This window comes from Gambusia affinis, linkage group LG03 (assembly GCF_019740435.1).
Source record: "Gambusia affinis linkage group LG03, SWU_Gaff_1.0, whole genome shotgun sequence".
NCBI classification, from domain to species: Eukaryota; Metazoa; Chordata; class Actinopteri; order Cyprinodontiformes; family Poeciliidae; genus Gambusia; species Gambusia affinis.
Genome location: NC_057870.1, coordinates 8981140 through 9007444, shown reverse-complemented (window position 1 = coordinate 9007444; position 26305 = coordinate 8981140). Strand labels below are relative to the sequence as shown.

Genomic DNA, 26305 nt, shown 5'->3' with positions numbered 1-26305 from the left:
ACAGACATTTTGAAGGAGGGTCTCAAAGTCAGACATTTATGTTGGTGTTCTTCAGGCTGGCAGCCAGTGAGATGGAAAGAGCTGTCTGACGACTTTAGAAAGAAAATGGAAGCATGGTCTGGGATTTAAAAGTTGAAATACTCCACAAGAGCATCCCTGTAAGTTCCCTCCAATGAGCAGACTAAAAGATGTTAACAGAAGTGTCCAAAAAGACAACTGCTACTTTTGCACAATAAGAAAGAGAGGTAGGTGGAGACTAACATTTCCTTTAGAGAATGTGGACACGACCAGAACTGCAAAAAAAAAAAGTTCTTCAGACCTAGAGGAGTCTAAAACTATATTTAGACACCAGAACAAAATACAACATTGCAGGAAAATAACCTAATACCAACTGTGAGGCTGGAAGTGTTTTGATTTGCTGCATCAGGACTGGCCCAGCTCACCCTCATAGAAGCCACCTTGAATCTGACACGCATCAAAATGTATGCTAGAGGACATGTGTGCTGGAACATCCAACTCTTGTCACACAGTTGATGCATGTACGACACTTTTGATGCACTCCTGCTCTGAAATGGACAAAAACTAAAAGCAGAAGTACACATGTATAGAGATAAATTGTTTGGGATCCACATATTCCAACTGCATCAGGATCTGAGTCCGTTGCTTTAGCCTTGACATCACTGCCTCGTTTTTATTTCCACATTAGAAGGCTGAAATGGCTCTACAAACATGCAATTTCAATGCTCCTAAGTAATCTGATAATTATTAGAAAAATTGATTAGGAAGTAAAATAAATTTTAGTTTAAGTCTCAAATATCCTTAGATAAGAAAACAATCAGGATAGTGTAGAAAGTGCTGTGACATTTGAGTTGCAGCAGCAATAATTTTGAAACAACAGAGCATATCTGGTACATTTGGTATATAGGATGGCTGCACCGATTAAAAGCCCCCCCAAAAAAATAAAAATCAATGGCAGGCTAGGCTAGCTGCCGATCACATTTTGCATGGACTTATTTTACTATATCATAATGTAAAATGGAGCACTTTAGTTTAGCACAGAATAAATTGATTTTCGATAGTGACTAAATAATGCAAATAGGCAAAAGAAGACTTACTTGCAAATGTTCTTGCTGCCCCATTAGCTGTGGCGCCGTTGTTAGTGAGCCACAATGCACATATCGAGAACAGCTCCAGCATTACATGAATGTAAACAGGTGACTGTTTTCCTGCAAAGCATGTGGTGGAGAGCCAGTTCATTTTCCAAACACGAGGCTGGTGCTTCACTTTCAAACACACTCGTGTTTTACTGCACTTTTTAGTATCACATGCTACAAATACAAAAGGCTTGGACTTTAAATGACAGAACAGTCATAAATCTGGACATTTCTTCCTTTTGGTGTGTCATGCACCGGTCTTTGATGAGAAAAAAAGAACAGAAAGTGACTCAATCCCAGCGAGGCCGAGAGGCTCAAAAGCCGCCAGGCGGCATTAATTCATCCATCACTGCCACATGCCACAGTTTCATGTACTTCATTGTTCATTAATCGTACAGTGCAGGTTTAGTAAGCTGGCACATCAGATTCTGTGTTGCAAAGCAATAACAGGCACTAAAGCTTAACATGACACTTCTTATAATGTGATGTTACACAGTGGAATACTGAACCCAGAACATGTCCCGTATTTTTTGCCTTAACGCAATCTGTGCGAACTTGAGTGATATTTTCCAAATAGGAATATAATCAAGGTAATTTGAAATTCTACATTTGAACAAAAGTTAATCCACAAAGCTGTCCCTTAAATGCATCCCAAATACTTCTCTATAAAAAAATTAAACACTTTTCGATTCATTCCAAAGTAAAATACAGAAATATAAATATTAGCCACTTAAATGCATTTTATTCCGTGCTCTTACACTGTTTAACAGATAAATAACAATCATAATCTAGTAAATTATAATCCGCATAAGGCAAACAACTATTAGTGAATCAGATCAAACACCAAAAATGTTCTAAAATAAATAATCCAAATATATAAAAAAGGAAGAATCACATGCTCTGGCCTCACACATTGCAAATATCATGTAGACACTTGCAACCAAGGCGATCTTAAAAGCTTTACAACCAAAACTGACGTCTTGTTTGCGCATCTCAGCGACCGGGGCTTTGTGTTGCCAAGGGTGGAGTGCAGCACTCTCAAGAAGAAAAAAATAAAAAATAAAAAAATTGCTCAGCCTCAATTCTGATGTAAAGCTGCGGGAATGCTCTCCGTTGTGTCATTCAGGATGCAGTTGTGCAACAGGGTCAACAGGACACACTCATGCTAATGGGGGGGAGGATTAAAACACAACGGGGTGCACAGACAGCAAACGCAATAAAAATCATCCATAGAAAACTCTGCGCTACTTAAACATTCCTCTTCTCTCAGGAGAACTAACCTGGGAAAGGGAGAAAAAGAACGCTCCAACAATGGTAAGGAAAAATACAGTGCAATACATTTCGACACCTTTGATAAAAAAAATTAAATAATTGTTCTATATTTATGAGAAAAGTCTCATAAATGCAGCAAAGCAGAAAATAAATTACCATTGTATTTACATTATAATATATACACTATAACTGCTTTGTAGCTTTTAAGTTAGTGTTTGCAACACATTATTTCCAGAGATTTAAAGTATCTCAATGTGGAGGTGAAGCAGCCGCGGCAGCAGCACAGTCCCTCTGAGCTGCTCTGGTGATTTACGGCGTTTCGACGAGAAGATCGCAAGCATCATTGAGGGATCCTGTTCCTCGGATTGTCCGGCACTTCGCTCCCAGAACACAGAAACATTTGAACACAGTCCACAACGCTGCTGCGCTGCACAGCACTGGGCAATGACTGAGGGTGAGGGCAGGCATTCCTCGTTACATCAGAAGAATTTTGTGTTTGATGTCCTTTTTTTGCGAATGAACGCAAACAATTGGACAATGAAAGTTTATAATTCTCCCTTTTGGGTTGATCAGGATGTGAAGGAACGGCGTTGGCATGCAAAAAGCAGAAGGATGCTGTCGGACCCCTCTGAAAAAGTTGCGAAACGGATAATCACTACGCTGAAGATGGAGAGCGGCGTCGTAATACATGGACGCGATCGGAGCTAGCTAGAGAACAAGCAAACAGAGCATTTACACAGAATGCATATGTCTTCGTAAGCTCGCTTCACAGTTGACAAAACACTGAGCAGGACGTCAGCCACAATTGGCAGCAGCCAGTGCATTACATTAGGCAGTGAGATGTTTCCATCTTTATTCAGTGCTGTGACAATATTGCACTGCCAGTAAACAAGTGGGCCATTTGAATAATTCATGAGAACAAACTGAGAGCAGATAGCGGCTTTCCTCCGTTTTGTGTCTTCCACAGTCGGCTCTGATGGAATAGGAACTCTACTGTTTTAACAGAGATTTTGACGTAACACCTGGGATCAGAGAGGAGCTGAGGAATGGTCCAGCTCGTTTTTTTTGTTTTGTTTTGTTTTCCCTCCACTCACCTTATATTTCTACACAAGTCCGTCATAGAGTGACAATGCCTGAACAATGGAAGGATCTGCCTTTGACCCTTCCTGAAACTCCTGCAGAGTCAGCTTCCCATCTGCATTCTGCAAAAGGAAACACAATGAGACTGAAGCTTTGAAATGATCAACAACCAAAAAAAATCAGGCTGTTTCGCCATGTTATGCACTCAGTCACATTTTGTGACGTTATTGCCACTGACTTCTTCTTGCGACTATTTGATAAAAGGTCCAATTTTCTGTTTTATTGTTTAAAATTTAGTTGTTTTACTTTTATCCTATTCATAGCCACTCATTACCTTATTCTGGTTTAGGGATGCAGGATATATCAGCGGTCCTAGCATTGGTATCTGCTGATATTAGTCATTTTTGATCAATATCAGTCCATCTTGATACCGTCTGTTTAGGTCGTGTGGTATTCAATTGGTAATGTGACGTTAATAGCAATGCAGCAAGGGATTGTGGGGAGTTTAAATGAACCAAAGAAGAAGTGGTAAAGTCAGCGTTAAAGTGATATAAACATATATTTACTGATATTATATATATATATTTACTGATATATATAATATCAGTAAATATAACCTATAGGCCATAAAACCAATACTAAAAATTGGATATTGATATAGACCCAAATTTTCACATTGGTGCATCCCTATGCTGGTTAATCCCAAAGAAATCGCAATGAAAACCATTTCATACAATGAAATTGTCATAGTTTGTTACATAAACTCTTGTAAAGTGGTAAAATGAGACCAGGTGCAGAGCTAATTTATTATTTATCAGTTTCTGTATTGCTCCTGCTTTATGCTGATTAACTGATGTTACGTTCAGTGAACCTCGTTGCTGGTAGACCGGTAGTCCTGTTGGCTACAGCTGGCTGTCGTGAGCTGCATCTCACCTTTCATTACAGCTGAGTGGATTCCTAGGCCTGAGAGTGTGGGCACTGAGGGCCAGAGCTGAAGGTGAATATAAATGACGTTTATAGACTACAGTGTTAGTGATACTGCTCTGGCTACAACTACTAGCTCCAAGCTTCAGTCCCTGCGGCTTGTAGGGTAGCAACAAAGGCAAAATTAGCCAAGGTAATGCTAAATTAATAATTATTGCTGGACTTATCTGTGTCAACTAAAGTTTGATGATAGGAGATCAAATAAAGCGCTGCATCATAAAGTGTAATAACGCTACACTGACCTTGTCCATCATTGCAAAAATACGGTCCACTCTCTTTTCTGGTGTGTTTTCTTCCTCCGGTAGCTCCACAGTGTTTCCCTGAGATAGACGTTGCACAATTATCACTCTAGCAAATCAGGAAGAGGAAAAAAGATGTGGGCCCCATACTTACCACCATTTGATATATAGCATCTACAATGTTTAACATTTCATCACGAGTTATGTAGCCGTCATTGTCGAGATCATACAGCTTAAAGGCCCCTGCACAGAGAAAAAAAAAAGTAAAAATAAAAGCTTAAAAAGGGGATTTTCACATTTTGTCATAATTTAATCACAAATTTTGACTGTTTTCAGATTTTATGCAATAGATCGGCACAAAGTGGTGCATTTGGAAAACAAAATTATTTGTCTGCAAAAAAAAATGTGAATTGTTGTGCGCATTTGTATTCAGCTCTTCTTTACTCTGACACCCCTAAATAAAATCTTGAGTAAGCACAGGAGCGCAACAGAAAGTTAAGTGTAATATTGAGCCAGCATTAAAAGCATGTTGTTTTATTCTAAAATATTTTCAAATAAATATATGAAAAGTGTGATAGGTCCTGTTTTACTCAAGTACCCCAAAATGAAATCCAGAGTAATTCTATTCCAGAAATCATAAATTAAAACTTGATTACACCTTTGTGTGACTTAATTTAGTAAAAATAACGCTGTTTTGTCAGAAAACATTAATGAACAAACAGCATCATGAACATTAAGGGAAAAAGCTGTGAAGAAGTGTAAAACAGGGTTGGGATATAAAAAAAGATAATATCTGAAGCTTATAACATCTCATGGAGCATTGTTCAATCCCTCATCTGAAAATGGAAAGAATATAGGACAGTGGAAAACTATTAAGAGATGAGCAACAGCTCAAGTGAGACAATCTGTAGACAGGACAACTATTAGCTGTGTAAATCAAAAATGCTACGTGTTTTGAAAAACTGACTGCATGTCGATATGAAATGCCTTGATCATAGGGATGATTGTGATTTTGACAAAAAAAAATTATTACGGTATTTTATAGCATTTACTGTATTGCGATAATGATACAGGTGATAATACAAAGAACTTCAATTTAAACAAGCACAATAAACAGATCGAATCATATTTTCAAGCATAATGATGTTAAGCAGTGGTCTCAAGGGTCGGTGTTCTGTGACTTTTAGACGTTTCTCTATTTCAGCACACCTGGCTCCGATAGTAGCGCATCAGCAGAGCTCTGCAGGGCCTGACTGCATGGTAGAGAGGCAATTCAGCCTCAATTTGTATAGAATTGAATAATCACAGCGTCATGCTGGAGTGATGCTCCTTTCAGCAGCGATAGCAAAGCCGGTCAGGTTTGATGATGAAAGGCATGGAGCTAAATGCCGTGTAGTGGAATCTGGGAAAGAAGCCTGCAGGAAGCTGCAGAAGAATTTATAGTGGGCATGGACTGACTATCCAGCAGGATGACAAAATATACAGCCAGAGCAAAAATAGAACAGTTCAGATCGAGCATAGTCAGTGTGTTAGAATGGCCCAGTCAAAGTTCAGACCTAAATGAGAGTCCAATCAGTATAAAATAAGTCTTTAAATTTCTCTTCACAGGCGCTCTCTAACCAATTTGAGTTTTTGTTATTTTGCAAACTTCAGAAGGTGGTTCTGATAAAATATGGACTATGGGCAGCTGAATACTAATGCATGCCACACAATTTACTGACTTTTACTGGTAAAATTTTTCCAAAACCATTTCATTCACTTCCTAATTATACTCTTCTTTGTGTTGGTTTTTAATGTGAAGTCCTAATAAAACACACTGCTCTTAGAGGTTATAACATGAAAGAGAGGAGTGAATACTTTTGCAAGCTGCTTTCAAATTTTTAGATCACGTTAATTTTAATGAAACAGACATGGTTAGAATTTGACCAATATGTTCTTTTTTATTTTCAAGATGCTCTGGTTTACTGAAGAGGCATACGGTTCTCCTTTGAACCCACCTGTCCTTTCTAATATGTAAGCAGCACAATTAAAGCTAAGTTCTGTCATTTCAGGGCGGGAAACAGAGAACAGTTCCTTCTTACATCTGAGCTTCTCATCCAGAGTCCCCCTGGAGGTCACTGACAGGGCCTGGATGAACTCGGAGAACTCAATTCGTCCGTCCTAGCGAGCGACAGAAACAGATGCAGAATGTAATCAGCTCCAGACAAGAAGACCATCCCACATCACAACTTTAATGAACTGTCCCCCCACAACGTTCTCCGCCTCCCCGTTCCTTCACAGTGTCCTTCCTGCATTGTGCTGAAAACTGGGCCAGACGTTTGCTCCAACTGCGCTGCTATTTTTCGCCCTGCACCTGGCTCTCTCCTGAGGCTGCAACATGTCACCTCTGGTCATTAGTGAGACGGATGCTACTGGTTCATCTTCTTAAGGCTCCCGCCTAACGAACGCAATCACTGGGTTTTGGTGGCCAGGATGTTACAGATTTTTCCCAAACATTCCTCATCTTGATTGATCGTGGAGGATAATTTTGTTGAACAAGGGAGAAACTCCACTCCCGATTTGGATGTTTCAGCTTTCATACAGTCTTAAACGGCCGCATCTGCATTCAATTTTGGAATTAGGGTCTTAATATTGTTTTGTTTTGTTTCTTTTCCCTGTGTGGCTGCACTTGAAGCAGAGAATAGAATGGAAGACAGTCAAAGTTGACACGAGATGAAAGTAGCTCAAATGCTACATGGTCTTGAAACATAAAATTGTCTCCTTTTAAAAAAACATGTATAAAAGAAAAATTCCAAACACACCCAAAGCTACATAGGTATTCTTTAAATAGTGCAAATTTTATGATTTAGCTTCATAATGTGGCTAAACATACTAAAGTTGACCGCTGCATGACAAAGGCTTTCCCACATTCCTTCACAACAGACGTCTACCTGCATCCCTCCACCCCCACATCAGAAAACAGTCAGGCGCTCTCGATGGTCTCTGAGGTCAGCTAATTTTATCTCTATTAGACATCAGCCTAGTCATGCACTGCCAGTGACATAAGCCATAAAACCAGAGATCAATGCATTCTCTGACTACGGGGAGCCTAAGTCAAAGATAATCGTCAGACGTGCCGGGGTTTGCCTGATCCCTCCAAAAAAAAAGCCATTTATCTGCAAGTCAATAAACCTCCAGGGGGCACACTACCACCCCGGGAGCTGCTCGCTTATTGTTCCTCTGCTTAAACATAATTTGAATAATTATTTGCAGCTGTCACATTGGGTTGGGGGTTCAAATACACAAACTACATTTTGGCCTTGCTCAAACGTGCACAAATAAACAAGCAACTGTTGGATTCAAACAGAAATGAGAAAATTGTAAAATACCAAAACATTTTTTTTTTTTAAAAACAATGTGTGACAGAGAGTTCATTAACTGGTCTTAAACACAACTCATAGTATCTTGTCATGTAGGGTGAACTATATAGATGTCCCAATCCTTTTCCTGAGGTCCTGATTGGAGGACATCGTCCATTCATTTCTAAACGATCAGTGTCTTTGTTGCTGACTCATCATCACCTGTTGGTGCTCTGCTGTGTGTAATCCAGCCGAGCCCCAAATGAACAATGTCTCATTTTGCTCAGCCAGGTTTTAAAAAACACACCCTGTTTTTTGTGTGCATAGCTTATAAAAGTGCATTATAGGCCACAAGGGTATTTTGTTGATGTAACAAATCTAAACTGCCCCTAACAACCCATGTCTTTTTAAACCGCTGTAATGACATTTACAGGAAAATAGAGACTATAATGGCTGATTTAGTTCCCTGACGACTTGCTGTGTGGTATGCTGATGATGTGGGGAGGTTTGTGGAGAGAGCAGATCCTATTCGAAACAAAAAGGTTTGTTTCTAATAGGAAATGAGACAGGCATCTCTCAACCGGTAAAACACAGCAAAAGAAGAATCCATTTTGAAACTAAAAATGAAAAGTTTCAGTAACATTTTATTATAAAATGGGTTTTTTTTATAGCCATTTAAAATTTTTAAATACTTTATTGATATTACAATTAAACCATTATTAAAATATAGAAAAACTTCTTAAAATATAGTGCATGGAAATGTTATGTTTTACTGAGAGAAAGTCCAAAACGTCTGTAAAACATCTGCTTTTATGAGAATGTTATCAGGATTTTGTTGGAAACAAATAAACAACGCTTGGTAGCCATTTTCTCTATGTTATGTAAGGCAACTGCAATAACAATGTGGGTGCTTTAAACTCCAATACTTATGAGTTAAAATCTATAACAGCCTTGCACAGTACACTTGTTGCAAGATGAACCTGAACAACATGCTTAAAAAAACAATCAGATTTTATAAATGCCATTTATTAAGCTTTTTATTTAATTTCAATCCCTTATTAGTGTCTTAAATTCTACACAATATGAAGTACAAACCTTATTTTCATCAAATACATTAAAGACGAAGGAAGCAAACTTGGTGGGGTCTCCGAAAGGAAAAAACTGCTTGTATATCTTCTGAAAACCCAAAGCATCCAGCTGGCCGCTGGGACAATCCTTGATGAAGCCTTTGTACCTGAAAAACAAAATCAAAATAAATATATATATATGTAAAAAGTATCAAAACATTCATCTTGCAATCAGATAATCAGGCTCCAACTGGACAGCGGACTGAAGTCACCTCGTCACCTGGACGACAAGCGAGCGTGACTGATTCAGCCTGAAAGAATGTGCCAGGCCAAAAAGGTAAAGTGCAAAGCTATTTGTCTCACTCATAGATAAGATGATCACTCTAATCCAATAGCGAGTCCAAGGTGGTTAACGCTAATCAAATTCCTTTCTGCTTCTCTTTGATAATATGTGGAGCTGATAGATAAGTCGGAGAGCTTCCTCTTGCTCCTGGAAATGACATATCTGGAGAGCGACTTAACATCTCTATTAGCCTAAAAATAGAAGCATCTCATAAGCAATTTGAGGCGCAGTCACTCAGAGGTAGGCTGTCTGCGGGACTGCTTTTGTAACGGAGAAAACAGCCATCGCGGCATGAAACCAACAGCTCACGGAAAAAAAATAGAGCGTTAGTTTCTATAAAAATAAATATTAGATGAATAGCAGAAGGAGGAAGTGGAGGAGGATTACCCCTTTAGTTATATAAAACATTGCAAAACTGATCAAGAGCACTGCATGTGCTTCTCAAAATAAGGCCGGTCTATAATTAAAGCACAGAAGAGCTTTGAAGAAAACCGAAGGCCAGCACGGAGCTTCTCGGTGCACACACTGAGTCCTTCCTCTTCTTATACGCTTTACTTTTAATCTGCCTGGGAGATAACAAAGCCAGCTTCGTGTAAGTCCAAAAGATGGGAAGCTGCTTTGAGAAGCAGCTGGAAAAAAAGTTTAGCAAGAAGAGGAGAGAGATGACAGCAGGACGATGTAATATGAATTATCTGGAGATGATGTGCAGTGAAATGAGCGCCAAGCTCACTATAATGAAGCATCACTTCATTGGTATTCAAAGTGTAGGAGACACAAAGCATGTTCTAATCCAAAGCCAACCCTCTTCATGGGAATCCATAATTTTTTTATCTTCTACACCTTTTTTCCAGTCTTTCTATAACTTCTATTTTATATTGCCGATAATGACGTACATATTGTTGAGGCATTAAACATATTTTCTCTTTTTGCACTGTTACAACCACAAGCTTTAGTGTATTTTACATAATAGACTAACACAAACTTTGTATATTTACGGTAAGTAGAAGAAAAATGGCACCTTCCCAATGTTTTTACATCTCTAAAGTATTTATACTCAGATCCTCTGAATCAATAGATAGTAGAACCTTTGTAAAAAAAAATTACTTCTTTGTTCAGCTCAGGTATGGCCAGATATGATGGATTACGTCTGAACTTTGACTGCGATAGCAGATGTAGACACATGCCATATTGACTCTGGGTAATTGTTTGGATTCTTGTGCTTTTGGAAGGTGAACCACTACGTCAGTCTCAAGTCTCCTGCAACCTCTTAACAGATCTTCTTCCAGGATTGTCCTATATTTACCTTAATGAATCATCTAAACTCTGATAAGCTTTCCTATCCCTTATACTGACAGCCTGATGCTGCCACCACCATGATTTCTAATAGTTTCCTTTCGATAATGACTTTCTTCTCCTCAGTCTTCCATGAAATGTAGATGCATGGTATTAAGAGATGTCCTGACAATGGTTTAGGTGGAACTGTGACTTTGAATATTTTTCCATATTCAGGTGATGAATTGGTTTGTGCTTTGTAAAATTCCAAACCTTTGTCTTATGACTAGGAAGAGAGCACCGATTGCAGTATTCTGGCTGATCTACGGTTTTTAAAATGCTTGACCTGCCGATTCTGATTTTGGGAAATATGGATTTTTAAAAATCAGTTTAATATCTACGTGTCGGGCCAAAATTAAGGAAATCGTGGTGGAATTATCAGTCTGCCAATTTATTGGTGCACTCCTATTTATAACCCGACCCTGATTTAAACTTCTCCTCAACTTTATTCTACCATGTTCCTTTGTCCTGATGATGCTGCCGTTCTCTAATGTTCTCTAACAAACCTCTGAAGCCTTCACAGAACCGCTGGATTTATTCTGCCATGAAATATACTCAAGCAGACGATTAATTATTTTGAAGGCAGTTAGTTGAACTGCACCTGTTAGGGGTATCACATTATAGGGGGTTGAATACAAATGGATAGAAGTCAATTCAGTCATATCTAAGTACTCCATACGTTGTAGTGCTTAGATATGTCAAAATAAATCACATGGATGTTTTGTGGTTGGAACATGAAATAATATAAAATAGCAAAGGACTGGAATACTTTTGCAAGCCATTAAATCACAGCTACTGTTACAAAGTGAAAAAATAAAAAGTACTACAAATATAAAAAAGAAAACTACTAACCAGGTATAGCTTCTTTTGTGATAAATCTTAGTAAATTTATTAATGATGAGCCAACACAAAAACTATTTATCTGGCTATTGCTTACTAGAGACCAACAGATTTCTGCTTAGTATCAACTAAATATGCAACAAATACAAAAGTAGTAATGATTGAAAAAAATGCTTCCTGTGTTTCATTGGGATTACAAAATACTATATTAAATTGATAAACACTCTCATTACAGAGCAAATAAAAACAGATCCAAATGTGGTATTTAGATTTAAATTGTTCTACAATAAAATCCTGACTTCTAACAAGTAAATTCTGCTTATTTTTTCAGTGAATTTAATTTATCAGAAGTGATCGTTATTAGTCTATGAAAAGAAATCATACAATCGATTCCCAAGGTCTGCAAAAAACTGTATTGTATATATTATTATAAATTCTAAAAAAGAAATAAAATAATTATGCACAAGTATTCCCATCTGTTAATGTGTTTTGTGCCCTCTTGTGGACTAATAGACAAAAGCAGGTACACAGTAGATTCAAACTTTTTTTTTTCCTTTTATAATTAAAAAAAGAAAAAGAAAAACTTTATCATTTGGGATTCCATTTAGTACGGTAAATTGCAGGAAGTAAGAGCATACAAATGAAAAATATTCTTTTGAAAACTCTTGGAAGCCTAAAAGTTAAATTTAAGAACTTTTACAGTTTGCTATGCTCTACTTTTAGACACAATGTTTCTTATTTCTAATGAGTTATATCTAAAAGGGGAACTGAATCTCTTAAGTATTCTTTTGTTATTTGCCTTAAAGAGTACCAGAAGCTTGGCTTACTTTCAACATCTTTAGAGCACCTTAATGACTAGTCTAAATGTGTCGTCACTGAAAAGAAAATCTTACTGCACTTTTACAGCAGTGACAGATCTGCAAGATAAAAGTGATGCAGAACAAGACAATTTCATGAACAAAAATAAAAAGATACATTTCTCTCCAGTGGCTCACAAACAAGCCTCAAATTATTCATACACTCAGGCAAATTTAAATATGTAGTCATTTAAAAAAAAAAAAACATAATATTCTGTGTGATAAAAACGAGACAGGCACCTCTCACAAGATAAAAAAAAAAAAACCTAAGAAATTAAAATAGAATTTTCTTTTTTAAATAAAATTGGATGTTGAACATTATTTAAACCCTTCTTACAATTGTTGGCGTTATCCTTCTTACAATTGAGTTCCAGTTTTTAGCATGACAATTTATATTTGTTGATGAGCTCACAGTCTTTGAGGTTGGAAGGCCTCCTTGCCATCACCCTAATCTTTAGCTCCATTCATAGGTTCTCTACTCGAATTAAAATTACTTTACATGAAACACGGTGGTAAAATTAAAAGATTACTTTAAAACTAACTCCGCTGGAGTATGAATAACTGTGAGCACAACTGTACATGCCTGAAGCAACATTACCAGAACCACAAAATCTATGCAAAGTAAATTTAATACGGTTAGAAGAAATGGGTTAAAACACAGAGAACCTGGCAAAGGTATTCAACTTTGTTCTATATGTTCTCACATTACAACCACAAAATGCCCTCCACTTTATTGGGATTTTTGCTTTGTTTGTTTTTCGATTAGAGTATAAAACAATATTCCAAGCTTTGAACATCTCATGAGTGTTCCGTCTATCATCTAAAAATAGAAAGTATGGCATAACCACAAAGCCTACCAATACACAGCAGAAAAACTGTCAGAAGAGGTTTAAGCAGAGGAGCAGAAGAGATATTTGCGCTAACTCTGCAGGACCTGGCCAGGTTAGATGGGAAGATGGAGGTAAATACAGGGTGATCCTGGAAAAAGACCTGACACTGGAGTGGCAGTTCAACAATCGCAACATCCATACAACAAAATGGTTTAGATAAGAGCTTTTTAATGACGGGGGAGCAAAATGAGATTAACAAAAATAAAAAAGCCAACTTTATCAAGCATACGCCAGAAACAAAATGGGCAGATTTTTATTACCTACTAGGGGTTGAACCAATTAGTCGACTAGTCGACTAGTCGACTCTAGGACATCTCGCGAGTTTTTACATTTCATGTCGACTAGTCGCAGTCATGTGATTGCCGGTGGTGACAGCCTGTGCTGATCTGACAGCACAGTAGGCTATACGTCACAAGACACAAGAAAAATAAGTTAATACATTAGTTTAAATGATATGTAGATGGATGCATATTTGTGGTTTTACAGTGTTTTTAAAAGGAGATGGAGTTGCAGCTGCAGTCAACTACAAAACACGAGCCGTCTAAAACTCGCCCCCTTCCCGCTAAGGATGTCACTTAGCCGGCTTGCGAATGTCTTTGTCACGACGATCTAACTAATACATTATGATGTTATGTTGCTGATTAAATAAAGATCTGTGGTAATGCCATCTAAAAGATGTGCGTTTCCTTTTGAATGTTGGTTTCCCAGCAACTTATTATTTATCATAAACTATCCCGATGTTTTGTTGTTTCACTTGTTGCTGTTCTGTGTAAATGCCGTATTTTTCCGTGAAAACGGGTAATAAAGCCTGTACGTTACTCCAAAGTTTGCGTCTTGCGTTGCTATGACATCTTAGACAACCTCGACTTTTATCATGTTGACGTTGACTAGAAAATATCTTAAATGGTTCAATCTGCTGAGTCAGCAGAGCTTCCTGCCGCGCATCGGGTGGAGGAGAAGCAGGTGGTTTCGTTGAATTCAGCTGTAACCAAACGGGATCCATTCATAACAAGTTTGGCTTGTGATGTTCCAAAAGCACCATGTAGTCAGTGTGATAATTTGACTCCTATAGTAACTATCCAGAGATCATCAGCATCAGCCGGTGTTTAGAAAAAAAAAAGTCAGACCCGACTTTGTGCAACAAACTTTTCCCCGCTGCTCACGAAGAATGATCTGTTTATTGCTCTTTTAATTCTCCATAATAGACTTAGTAAAAGCAGGAGAAGGGGATTGTGTGTGTGTGTGTGTGGGGGGGGGGGTTAATATTTGCCGTGAAAATAGCTAATAAAGCCTCCAAGTAGTTGTGAAGGGTTTTTGCGCTTACGTCACTATGACGTCACCGCGACTAGTCGACATCGACTCGACTATTATCATGATGTAGTCGACCTTAAAAAATATGTAGTCGTTCAACCCCTATTACCTACACCTATGGTGAGAGATAGAGTCCAGTCTAAGCAAAAAATAATTGAAGAACAGCAGAAAGCGTGAGAATGATTACCTAAAGTTGGGTTTATCATCTAAAGATGCTGCACTGTCACGGTGTTGTCTACCAGGCCAAATGAACTGTGGTCACAGTGGAAAGCAGTTCACACTTTTATCAATTCAAATAAAAGTTTTATTTCAGTAAAAATGCAAACAAATGTACACCGCTTAAGTATTCATGCCCTTTAAGCATTTTCCCACTTTTCCAACAGTACAGATGCAAACTTTAAAGGTAAAAGTGACATATTTATTTCTTTAAATAAAAAAAGAATAATATTCATCCCCCTTGAGTTTGTAATTTGCACCAGGTCTGCACATTTAGAAACTCACATTTAAATGACGAGGCAAATGAAGCATCGCATGTGGCGCACGCTTAGCAGTTAAAGCAGCTAAATCCTCACAACCTCAGAGAAACAAGCATGAATGAAACATCAAGTTATGCAACAGTAAAATGGTGAAAGATGATATAATAGCTATAATGTAGTTGGGGAAGGGCACAGTTGTGGCTTTGCACTTTAACAGGGGGCTAACTCTACCAAACTTTAAAAACCCCTTGTTTAGATCAAAGCTTGTTCGTCTATTAGAGTGATCCACTTAAAGTCCCTCTAAAAATATGCAGCAAAACTTAAAATTTGCAGTTTACAGGCACTCTCAACCCAATCTGAGTGAGTTATTTTGTGAAGAGGAATGAGTCTAAATGTCAGTTTTTATATGTGCAGACCTGGTGCAAACTACAAGCTGAAGGGAGATGAATAATCTTCTTTTTTTATTTAAGAAATAAAAATATCACTTTTACCTTTAAAGTTTGCAGCTGTACTGTTGAAAAAGTGTGAAAATGCTTAAGGGGCATGAATACTTAAGCGCTGTAAATTTGTTTTCATTTTTAATGAAATAAAACTTTTATTTGAGTTGATTTGGCTGATCACACAGTGATCACATGTATTCGTTTTACTGCTGACATCAGGGACTTAACCACATTTGTAATACCAGTTCTATAAAGTGAACATATACTCCAGAGTTGCTACAGTGGGTACAGTAAGCAGTGCACCAGGGAGTAAACATGTTTTCACTGTCAGCTATTTGCCAGGAACGCATCATGTCCGACAGATCTTTGTGGTGACACTAGTGCTAAGCCCCCCACAAAGTCAGACTGTACTTGATGCAGTGTGATGCTGCAACGTCTAGAAACATAGCACATTTGACGTACAGTATCAGACCCCGCTGGCAGTGATAAAGTATTTATTATTGGCACCAGCAACCTCTCGTTGGCATCTCGCATGGTGGCTTGCTAAAGAGCAGGATGTTTCCCTGTGCTCTTGGCTCGCTGGCAGGCACCTCACTGAGCCATGGGATTTTGTTATTGATTTCAGGTAGGCCTCAGGCATACTAATGATGTTCCCCTTGGAGGAGAATTAAAACGGGAGCAAACTTAATGCGCAACACAGGCATTTATCTAACCCTGCTAATTCTTCTGTGTCTGTGCCTGTGCTCTAATTACACGCCATCTGGCATTTCCCCTGGTAAAATTCCCTCTCATCCCTCACACTTGGCCGTGTTGATTGCTGCTGATCTAAGAGTGAGGATTCATGCAAAAAATCTCTGTGAACGACACGGAGGGTGATGGTAAGCTAGCAGGCTGCGCAGCCGGCAGGGTGGAGGTTTGAGGGTTGTGGGGGGGTTTCCACTCAAGTGCACTCGGGCAGCCTGAAGACTCTGGAACTTTCAGCAGCGATATCTACAGTGCAGTCGCTGCACGGCCTGGCTCCTTCCCTCCATGCAGCTTCTAATGGGGGGGGGACATGAGAAGCAACTAGCTCTCTAGTCGCAGCTCCTTTCATGCATGTGCAAGTTGATGGTGAAATGCGAAACCGAGCCAGGAGAAGTGAAGTGTGAAGATGGAGGAGTGATCACTTCCGTACAGTGGTCTCTCCTCTGATAATCCCTGTTCTTTGTTTAAACTGGAGGCAAACAACAAAGAAAAGTGATGACTACTCATGCCTGAGTCATCTCTGTGGATGGTCTTCAGATCTTTGCAAAGGTAGATAACTTCAGTGCATAAGATCACATATGTATCAGGAAGTCACCAAAAACCCAAAATAAAAAAAAAATTAAAAATTGGGCCAATTTATTGGTACACTCCTAAATATAACACTTCATCCAAAATTGTTGAAACGACAACAACATCATCCTGAAAGTGGACAAAGTGAACTTTCTGAATGGCTAGAACTAAACACAAGGTAATAGTGGAAGAAAACCAGCAAAACACATGAAATTGAGAAGGAAGATTACCTTCTAGAATGACAAGATACTAAAAATTAAAAATCAACAAGGGCCAGAGAAAACCCCAGCTGTAAATGCAAAAAAAGGTAGTTTTTAAGGCACTTGAAGGTGCTGAAAAAAATTAATCACTTAATAAATTGCACTACTTTGTGTTTATCTTTTATTCTTTATAAAATTCCAGTAGAATATGCTACAATCTCTGGTTGCAATGTGGCAAAATATGAAAAAAATCACAGGGTATAATTACTTCAAACCTTCAAAATGCAGCAACCTTACAACCTCTTTACCCCCGCACCATTCCTCTCTTATCAGACATCCCGTTTGCAAATAGAGCGAAAAGGTTAGGGAGGAATGCATCATGGAAATGTTTGTATCTGTTTTATCAGCCTTCAAAGTCATTTAGCCACAGTGACGCTTCAGAGTTGTTCTATTTTCAGAACTCATCTGTCTTCAGGGAACCATGAGGGAGACATCTTCAAATCTACTGTAAAAACACTTTTCATAGACTGACAAAAACCAACTCCTGGACAAAGCACACCAAAGTAAGAACCGCTAATGGCCACTGTCAAATTGTTTTGATATATTATCATCGTCAAGTAAAAACGGAAAAAGTCTCATTAAAAATAAATGTACACACTTACCACTGCTGTACTTCTTTCTCTGTGACTGTAAAAGAAAGAAAAGTGACATTAGAAAGAGATTTTGTCCTAGAAAAAGTAGCCTAGTAGTTAATCATCTTGGCCTAAACCTTTCCAACACATCTCCACAGAGCACAACAATAATCAGCCCACATGCAAATATTGGAAAGTAGCACTGTTTCACTCAAAGAGGAAGTGATTGATTGCTAGAAGTATCCAAAAGACTATCAAGTTGAAAAAAGTCAGTTAGAATTTGAACGTCAGCCACAGATTTAGGAGTAAAACACATTTTAGCAGCAGGATATGTTTCTATGGCCACACAAGCAGCACGATGCACTAGGACCAATGGATCCCACAAGTTTTCCCCTCGACTTGTTACTTTCCCCGAACTAACCGAAGTAATTTTCAGCTCTCTGGCCCCTGGAGTTTTGTAATGAAAATGAGGGCTGAAAATCAATAACTTTATTCTAACCAAGCCATCCTTTGAGACTTTCTGCTAAAGTACCACTGCACCGCTTCTAGTGAGTCAGAAGTGTGGGGGGCCGAACAAGGAGCTTCTAACCACGACTGCCTGGCGTGTTAGTTAAACACTAATATCATCTAATGTAATGCTTAACCCAGAGGAACTCACTGTCATGGTTTCTACGTCTGTATAAAACATAGAAATGAAAGCAGCAAAGCAGATGTACACCTGCCACACATTTAAATTAATGCCATTTAAAAAGCCAGAACTGGCATTAGATTACACAATAGCCAGGAAAAGCAAAAACCTTTTCTGGGAAATGTTCACATTACTTTCCAGAGTACAACAGAATCGCATTAAATGTATTAATAAAAGGCAGCTTTTGTTTGCATTTATGTCCATCTTCACTTATTCTACTCAGCTTTTAGCAAAGGAACCCCTCATGTGACCTCTTCCAGGATAAGAAATATCAGGTCGAGCCCACAACTGACAGGTAAGTCAAGCTACTATTAAACTGGCCTTTAAAATCAGTTCAGGCAAAAAAAAAAAAAGAAAAGAAAAAGAAAGAAAGAAACTGAGGTAATTTATAAAGGCTAGAATTATCACATAAAACATTTATTTTAGAGCTGCAGAGGTGATGGGATATAGAAAAACCACTAAAAATTCCCATCTTGCCCCTCCCAGTCCTGTTGCTGTCGAAAGGCGGAAAAGTGGAGAGATAATTATTATCGTACTTGTTCAACATTGTCTGGGAAGTCATTTTCATTTATCAGCACATTGATGATGTTTTCTCATGGATATATTTTTTTTTCAACAAGAAATTACTTTGTAAACTTTAATGCATTTATAAATACGATTAAATAAAGTTATTCAGTTATGTCTATCAATATATTTGCTCTATTTATTGAAGCATGTAGCCTGTATGGCAATGGGTACGTTTTGAGTACTTCTGTGTTCGTGGAATGGTGACAAATTGCTAAAAAGTATTCATGGTCACGTTTTATTATCCCAGTAAATATCACAAAACGCTGACATAAAATGTTAAATCATTAACAACTATTTCTACCTCAATTTTACATTTCCAACAGCAGACTGGCTACCTGAGAAGATAGCCCAGCTAAGTAACCAGGTAAGAGTTTATTATACTTCTGTTCCTTAAAAAACAAACAACACTTTACACAATAAGCAGTTGACTGCTAAATTAAACAAGTTTACTCTGTTTTCTCTTGAATCTACACTTACGGGTCACTTTATTAGGTACATCTTGCCAGTATCACGTTGGAGCTTCCTCTGCATTCAGAACTGCTCTATTTCCTTGTGACACAGATCTTACGAGGTGTTGGGACATTCCCAAGGGATTTTGATGTAACAGAATCATGCAGATGCTGCATCCTTAATACAAATCTCCCTTTCGATGTACTGTACTGAGATCAGGTGACTATAGAGTGCAATAGAGAACAGTTTGAACATGGTGGCTTATCATAAGTAAACATCAGAAGACTGGCACACAATGGTCATAAAGGGATTGACACAGACAGCAACGATGCTCAGATAGGTGGTGATTTTCAAACCATGTAAGAAAAGGGACAAAAACATGCAAAGAAAATTCGTCCAAAACCACAATCACCAACCAAGCATCTATTCCTCCATGTCTTTTCTGCCAGATTCAGGTCCAGTTGCTGCTAAAAATCTAGACTCATCAAACCAGGTGATGTGTTTCCAATGTGTTGTTGTTCAGGTTTGGTGAACTATTGTGAATTTTAGCCTCAGTTTCCTGTTTTTAGCCAACAGCATTTCAGCCAATCCATGAAAGGCTCAACATGTGAATTCAGAAACACTATTCTGTACCGCTTGTAACAAGTGGTTATATAAGCTACTAAGGCGTTTCTATCATTCCAAACCAGCTTCTCCTTTCTGACCTTTGACATCAACAAGGTATTTTCATCTACACAGAACAACGCAAAGACCGACATTCATACCGCAAGTAAAGTTACTGAACCTCTCTTCCTCACTCTGATGCTCTGTTTGTATTCAAGTAAGTTGACTTCACCTCATCAAGAATCCATGTGGTTACCTCATTTACGAGTTGTGTTAAAAAGCAATAGAAAATCAGCCCATTCATAATCTATACCCACATATCTGTGGTGCCTAAGTAAAAGCAATAAGATTTTGTTATATATTTTTGTTTTAGAAATTTGTATCAAGAAATCATGCCCCCTCCCCATTCACCAAGCTCAGGCTCTGTTCAGCCAGAGTCTGCTAGAACACGTCCTGCTTGTTACTCTGTCAACTCATGAGAGCCATCAACTCTTTGAGGACTTACTCAACTGTCGTGCCATCACAGGGCTCTGCCTTACATCCCGCAGAGATTTGAACAGGACTGCTGCTCTGTTCACGTGATGTACAGAGTGGTTATTAAAGCAAAAATAAAAAAATAAAACACTCTGTGTGGAATTAAGCTCTTTGAAAACAGCAGGTGAGACCCAGACTTTTTTTTTTGTGCTTTTTTTTTTTGCAAAAAACAGGAACATCACAGACTTTTAGCCACAATCTGTACAACTTATGGTGCCTTTGACTACAAAGTAAAAATAATTGCAATACTGCTAATGAAGCTTTAAAAATAATAGATACTCTCACAACAAAATAGAGGAAAGACATGTACTGTGCATAGATTTTTTAGAAATCAATATGCTTTGCTTTTTTTTGTTGCCTGTTAAAACATGGGACATTACTTGCTTGGAAAATGTACAGCTTTTTATACCAGGCAACTAAAAAGAGACCTTACCACGGAGAAATTTAAGTCCCCAATCTGTCAAGAACTAAAAAAAAGCACAGAATAAAATGGCAGACGAGGCTCCTCGTGGGAGGGCAAGAGAAAGATGCAATAGGATGAAAGAAAGCAGAAATGATAGAGTCTGAATTCAAGCAACAGAATAGGGGGGGTGGAGTGATCACAGTGGGAGAGAGAGCTTGGTACCCCTCTCAGTGATGCTAACCAGATAAGATCCTAATTACACTACTCCAACCCCCCCACTCAAAGAGGGCAATTAGGGGGTAAAGCGAAAGAGAGAGGCAGGGTGAAAGGGTAAAAGAGAAAGGGAAAGACAAGGAGCGCAGGACGGCAGCGAGCAGTCCAGCCCAGCATGATGCCTAATCTTTCTGCACAGCAATTTCCTGCGACAACAGTCCTCCTTGCTTCTGCTGCGGAGACACCATCCACACAAATAACAGTGTCATTAAGCAGCCAATGGAAGTCAACTCCCACCCACACCTGCACGCTCGTACCGCTCAAACAATAATAATCTTGTGCTCTGAAAATAGCATGCAAACAATTCAACTGTAGTCTCTGGAGAAAAACGCTCCTGCTGGTCATTATGAATCTCATTTCTGCCCAGGGTTTTGATTTAAAGACTATGAGAGGACACGAAAAAAATAAGAAAATAGATATCAACAAGTGGGCAATGTCTATTTTTAGACATTTCCCGGATGTGAGCTCCCTGTTGAAGTCATGCTCTAGAACGTAAGAATAAAGTTCGGCCAGGAAATTTTATTTTATTTTTTTTACTAAATTATAAATCTTTATTTGATACCAATGACAAAACTCTTTGGATGCCACTATATCTCAACTATAATGCATTCAAACTCTGTATGCCAACAACACATTTGGCCAGATGGAGGGACTCTTAACTGCCCTTGATGCACCAGAGGTTAATTTCAGCAGCCGAGATGCTAAAGCTGACAGAACTAATGGGGACAATTTAATCCGAAAAGAAGTAAAAAAAAAATAAAAATACTGTAAATACATGATTTTCTGTTGGATTAGAAAGAGGTCTTATCGAAAACTCAAAGTTGGGTTTAAGTTAGTACATTAAACATTCTTATTGCTCATAAAATGCAATAAACAAAGCCTAAAATCTTTATACCAAAAGGTCTCCTATATTTTTTTAGCTGGGTTTCTTTTTAAGTGAACTCTGTTACATAAACTGGAGAGCAATATGGGCCTGATCACCAGTTCTGATAATTATCATCATACCATTTCAAATTAAAAGTCTATCTTTAAGATAGTATCTGTTTCTGTACAATGTTGAAAAAATGATTTATAACAAGTAGAAAAATAGTAATATTTCTTTATGAGAGTAATTCTAAACAATTATAATTTATTTTTTTTATTATAAAATTAATAATGGCACTTTCTTAACTAGGAATAAATTATCTTATAAATCACATTTACAGGACTGTTTAAAAGTGTAGATAAGTGAGTAAAACCAGAAAATAATGCAAATTAAATCCAAATTACTGTTTGCAGTTTCTTCTCCATCTTGCAAAAAGGCTAAAAATGTATTCTCCAACTGCATTTCAGACTTTTATCATTATTGTTGACATTTAATAGGTTTATTTCCCACCATTATTCTCAATGTTTTTTAAATCTTTCAGTTACACAGAAAGTGATTTCTCTATGACTTTGTTAGGTTTTGGACCAGTTTACTCGGAAATTACACTAAAGCATTTTGTCAATACTTAAAAGTTATTAAAAAGAAATTGGAATAAATAAAAAAATCAGCATAAGCAGGTCAGAATCTCACAAAATGAATAATCAGAATTTGGCCTCCAAATTACGATAATAGTTCACATACTCCATGTTTTCTCTCCAATGTGACTCAAAGCCGCAGAACATTACTTCTCGACTCGGCCTTTAACAAATTTCAATTAAAGGTAGACGCAGCTCTGGTTCATCAATAATCACTGTAAGAAGTGCTAAGTCAGGGTAGGGCTGGTCATTGTGCGTCCTGGGTGGCACACAGTGGGTGGAAAACATCGTTGGAAGACCGCAGCACTGAAATCAATAGCTTTTCTTTTTTTTATTGTGCATGTTTAGTCATTCCTTTTAATCTTTCTAAAGTTCAGAGAACTTCCTTCAGGCTGTTTGAAGTTAACGAAGAAGAAGCCTAGGGTACTCACAGTAGGTTTTTCTTGTCAACTCCTCCACCACTTCTGGCTTGAGCTTGCTGTTTGATTTCCCCATGATCTTCAGCTCTCTTCCACACCTCCAAATTCACCTTGGCACGCTGCACCTGTTACTACCTCCTCTCCAAGCGCGCTCGTCTGCCAATAACATACAACAAATCGTCGGTGCAATGACACCGACACAGTGAAAAAAATTAAAATAAACGAGAAACTCTCTTCTTCTTTGGGTAGAAAAAAAAGACAACATAAAAATATCAAAAGAAGAGGATAAATTTCCATTCACAAGAGTGAATCCTTCACTCTAGCTGCTGTCATGATTTGCTCAGTCATCATCCCAGGCACATCAGACAGATGCATCAGACCCCAGAGAGGAGGAGGAGGAGAGAAGGGGGACTCTGTGAAGCAGGGCCAGGCAGGTTGTTGAGTCTACAAGAGCGCCACCGAGTCCCCGCTCGTCCGCCTCATTTCTTCACAGCAGTCCGTGGGCGAAGAGTGGCGTTCGGATGCGTTGCTACCGCCGTCCTTGGATACAAGAGTCACTCAAAGGCTGGGTTAAGCACGCTCGCTCCCTCACAGTCGTTCACTGTTCTTCTCACTCCACCCACCCCTCTTTTTTCCCACCACTATCTCTATTGCTCGGGGTAAGTTACTGTCGAACAGAATCCTCCCTCCTGACAGCCGAGATAAGGAGGTGTGTAAACTAAAGCACAATGAGCAGAGCTTTTGCTTGGATGCAACCATCTTTTGCACTTCTGACACTCTCACAGCACTTTAACTCTTATCCTTCAAATTCATACACTCATAACACTGTTTAATTAAAAGGTTTGGAGTGTTTTAGTAATAATTGGCAGAGCACAAATAAGGTCTTCTTTTAGTCCAATACCTTTGGAAGCCAATATGGCATCTGGTGCTGCTCTCAAAATAAGCGCAAGAGTCTGCCCGTCTACAAAGTTTACAGACGGATTTGAAGAGTGACAGTTTTTTTTTTCCCTCTCCTCCATTCTGACTCATAATTCTTCCTCCTTCCTGGCCGCACGACAGAATAGCCTGGTGATTTCCTTCTCCGTCACAGCAGCCGAGAGATAGGGATAATGGAATTTCTTTGTATCGCGGGCCCTGGCGTTGTCATGCTTGATGCCTTACGACAGCATCAATCTGAGGCAAAGAGCACACAGCATAACAACAACAACAAAAGAAAGAGGGTATGCACTCGGCACCTTCAATGCAAACATCTGCTCTCTGTGTCCACAGCCGGTGAAGTACATCTGAGGGATGCTACGCTGGTAATCACCATCTTTGGCGTGCTTGAATCTTGAGATGTGGGGTTTTTACTTAGGCTCTAAGAAGATAAAAAGAGAGCAGTTAGAATCTGCATGGCAAACATGAGTGCTACATGTTGACAGGGAAAACAGCTGCTTTTGCCCATATGTATATCTATTAATAAGCTTGTAGATATTACTATATAACAAACCATACTCTTTCAACATTGTATTTTATTTTTTCATGTAAAAACAACCAACTTCAAAGTATAAATTAAGATTTGGGAGACATTGGTGGCAGCATCATGCTGTGGGGATCATTTGTTTTTATTAGTTTAGCTAAATACAAGAACATTTGCATTTTCTTTCATTTGAGATATCAGAATAAAGGGGGCCGAATAAAAATAATAGCATGCCACACTTCTCAGGTTTTCATTTGCAAAATATGTTGAAAATCCTTGCCCCCACTTCGCAATGTTTGCTAGTTTATCATATAAAAGACCAACAAAATACATAAGTGGTGTTTTGTTCTAACGTGCCTCAAGGTGAGAAGTTAACAGAGTACAGATACTTCTACCAAGCGCTGTAAACCCACCCGAAAACTTTTTCCAAGAAAAAAATGTATACAGAGCAAAAGCTGAAAGTGTTTAGGTAACAGAAACTTCAAAACTTTCGCACTCGCGTTTCCTTCACAGCCGCTTAATTAGGTGAAATGCGCTTTGGTTCAGTTTAACACCTCTAACAGAGGGGAGAAACGCTACGGTCGCGGCAGCAGCAGGTGGGATGTTGCCTTTAGGTACCATAGCAACGTAGTTGACGGCTATAGCACAACAGCGACAATGCGGGGAAAGCTTTGCTAGTCATTGTGTACACGCCACGTTTGGTACCCACGCCACTCCATGTTGCCAGCCGACGAGAAGAAAAGCGGCAAACGCGCCCTGAAATGAATAAAAGCATTTTCCAAGTACAGAGAGAGGCTTTACCTGAGGCGAGCTGCCCTACAGACAACGTGTCCCGCCGCTGTCCTCTTCCGCTAGGCTCGGCGCTGCTGCGCTGCTACTGCTCTGGAAGCCGTCCGCGCTGCTCTGATGCCGCTGCCAGGCAGTGACGTTGCTGCTGGCCCCGACCAGCTCGGCTCAGAGACGGAGACACTGACGTCGCGGTACCGACGGGGCATACAGTGACTCTTTGTGTGCCCAGTCTTCACACGTGTCAGGACTGTATGGATTACCTTTTAAAGTTATACTACACTCTTCGGCTGTATCATGAAGTTGCCAAAGACGATTTAGCTCAGATGAAAAATCCAACTCTTCGAATTTGTTGACCACTAAGTGTTGGCATGGACGGACTTTAACTAAGGCTTGTGTCTGGGCACAACTACGTGAAAAGCCCCCATTCCTCCACCCCAACTCCTATAAAAGATGCTACCACAACTAAAATTGATGTAAACTGTTTAGATAGAATTTCTGTTTGCCTTTTCGTTTACCTCCTATAGTTGTATTTTGTCCCTTTTCCACTATTTTGTTTCTGTTTTGCGTAACTTTTGTGACTGTGAGGAAGATCTAAAACACTAAATAAAGCATTCATTGTAGAATTTAATTAATTCACTATGTATTCCTTAAAGATTGGGTGTTCTCATTAGAAACCAGAAATACTCAAACAAACTGAAAAACAAGTGGTTATGAAATAGAAGTTATATTTCTTTTTCAGAGTCAGAAGTGGACGAGGAGAAATATGAATTTAGTTAGATTTTCTTGGTGTGTTTAAAATTATAAAAATTAAACCACCTGCAAAATGCCCATTTTGTCACATTCTGACTCTC

The 26305-nt window shown here is 38.7% G+C and overlaps 1 protein-coding gene across 3 annotated transcripts; it reads right to left on the bottom strand.

Annotated features, from left to right (window-relative positions):
- Positions 1–413: 413 nt before the first annotated feature.
- Positions 414–25980, bottom strand: LOC122828120 (neuronal calcium sensor 1). 3 transcript variants are annotated; one of them, XM_044111401.1, is made up of 10 exons: positions 25467–25980; positions 24442–24563; positions 23219–23362; positions 17800–17824; positions 9163–9301; positions 6811–6889; positions 4884–4972; positions 4733–4810; positions 3521–3628; positions 414–3134 (listed from the first exon to the last, which is right to left on the bottom strand). In XM_044111401.1, exons 3-9 carry the CDS (start codon positions 23280–23282, stop codon positions 3530–3532), a joined length of 573 nt encoding a protein of 190 aa, XP_043967336.1. In that variant the 5' UTR covers positions 23283–23362; positions 24442–24563; positions 25467–25980; the 3' UTR covers positions 414–3134; positions 3521–3529. The 3 variants fall into 3 exon arrangements, with proteins under 3 accessions (XP_043967336.1, XP_043967338.1, XP_043967335.1); XM_044111403.1 differs by having other exon boundaries at positions 414–3054; positions 25467–25979; XM_044111400.1 differs by lacking the exon at positions 414–3134 and having other exon boundaries at positions 3495–3628; positions 25467–25977.
- Positions 25981–26305: the final 325 nt, after the last annotated feature.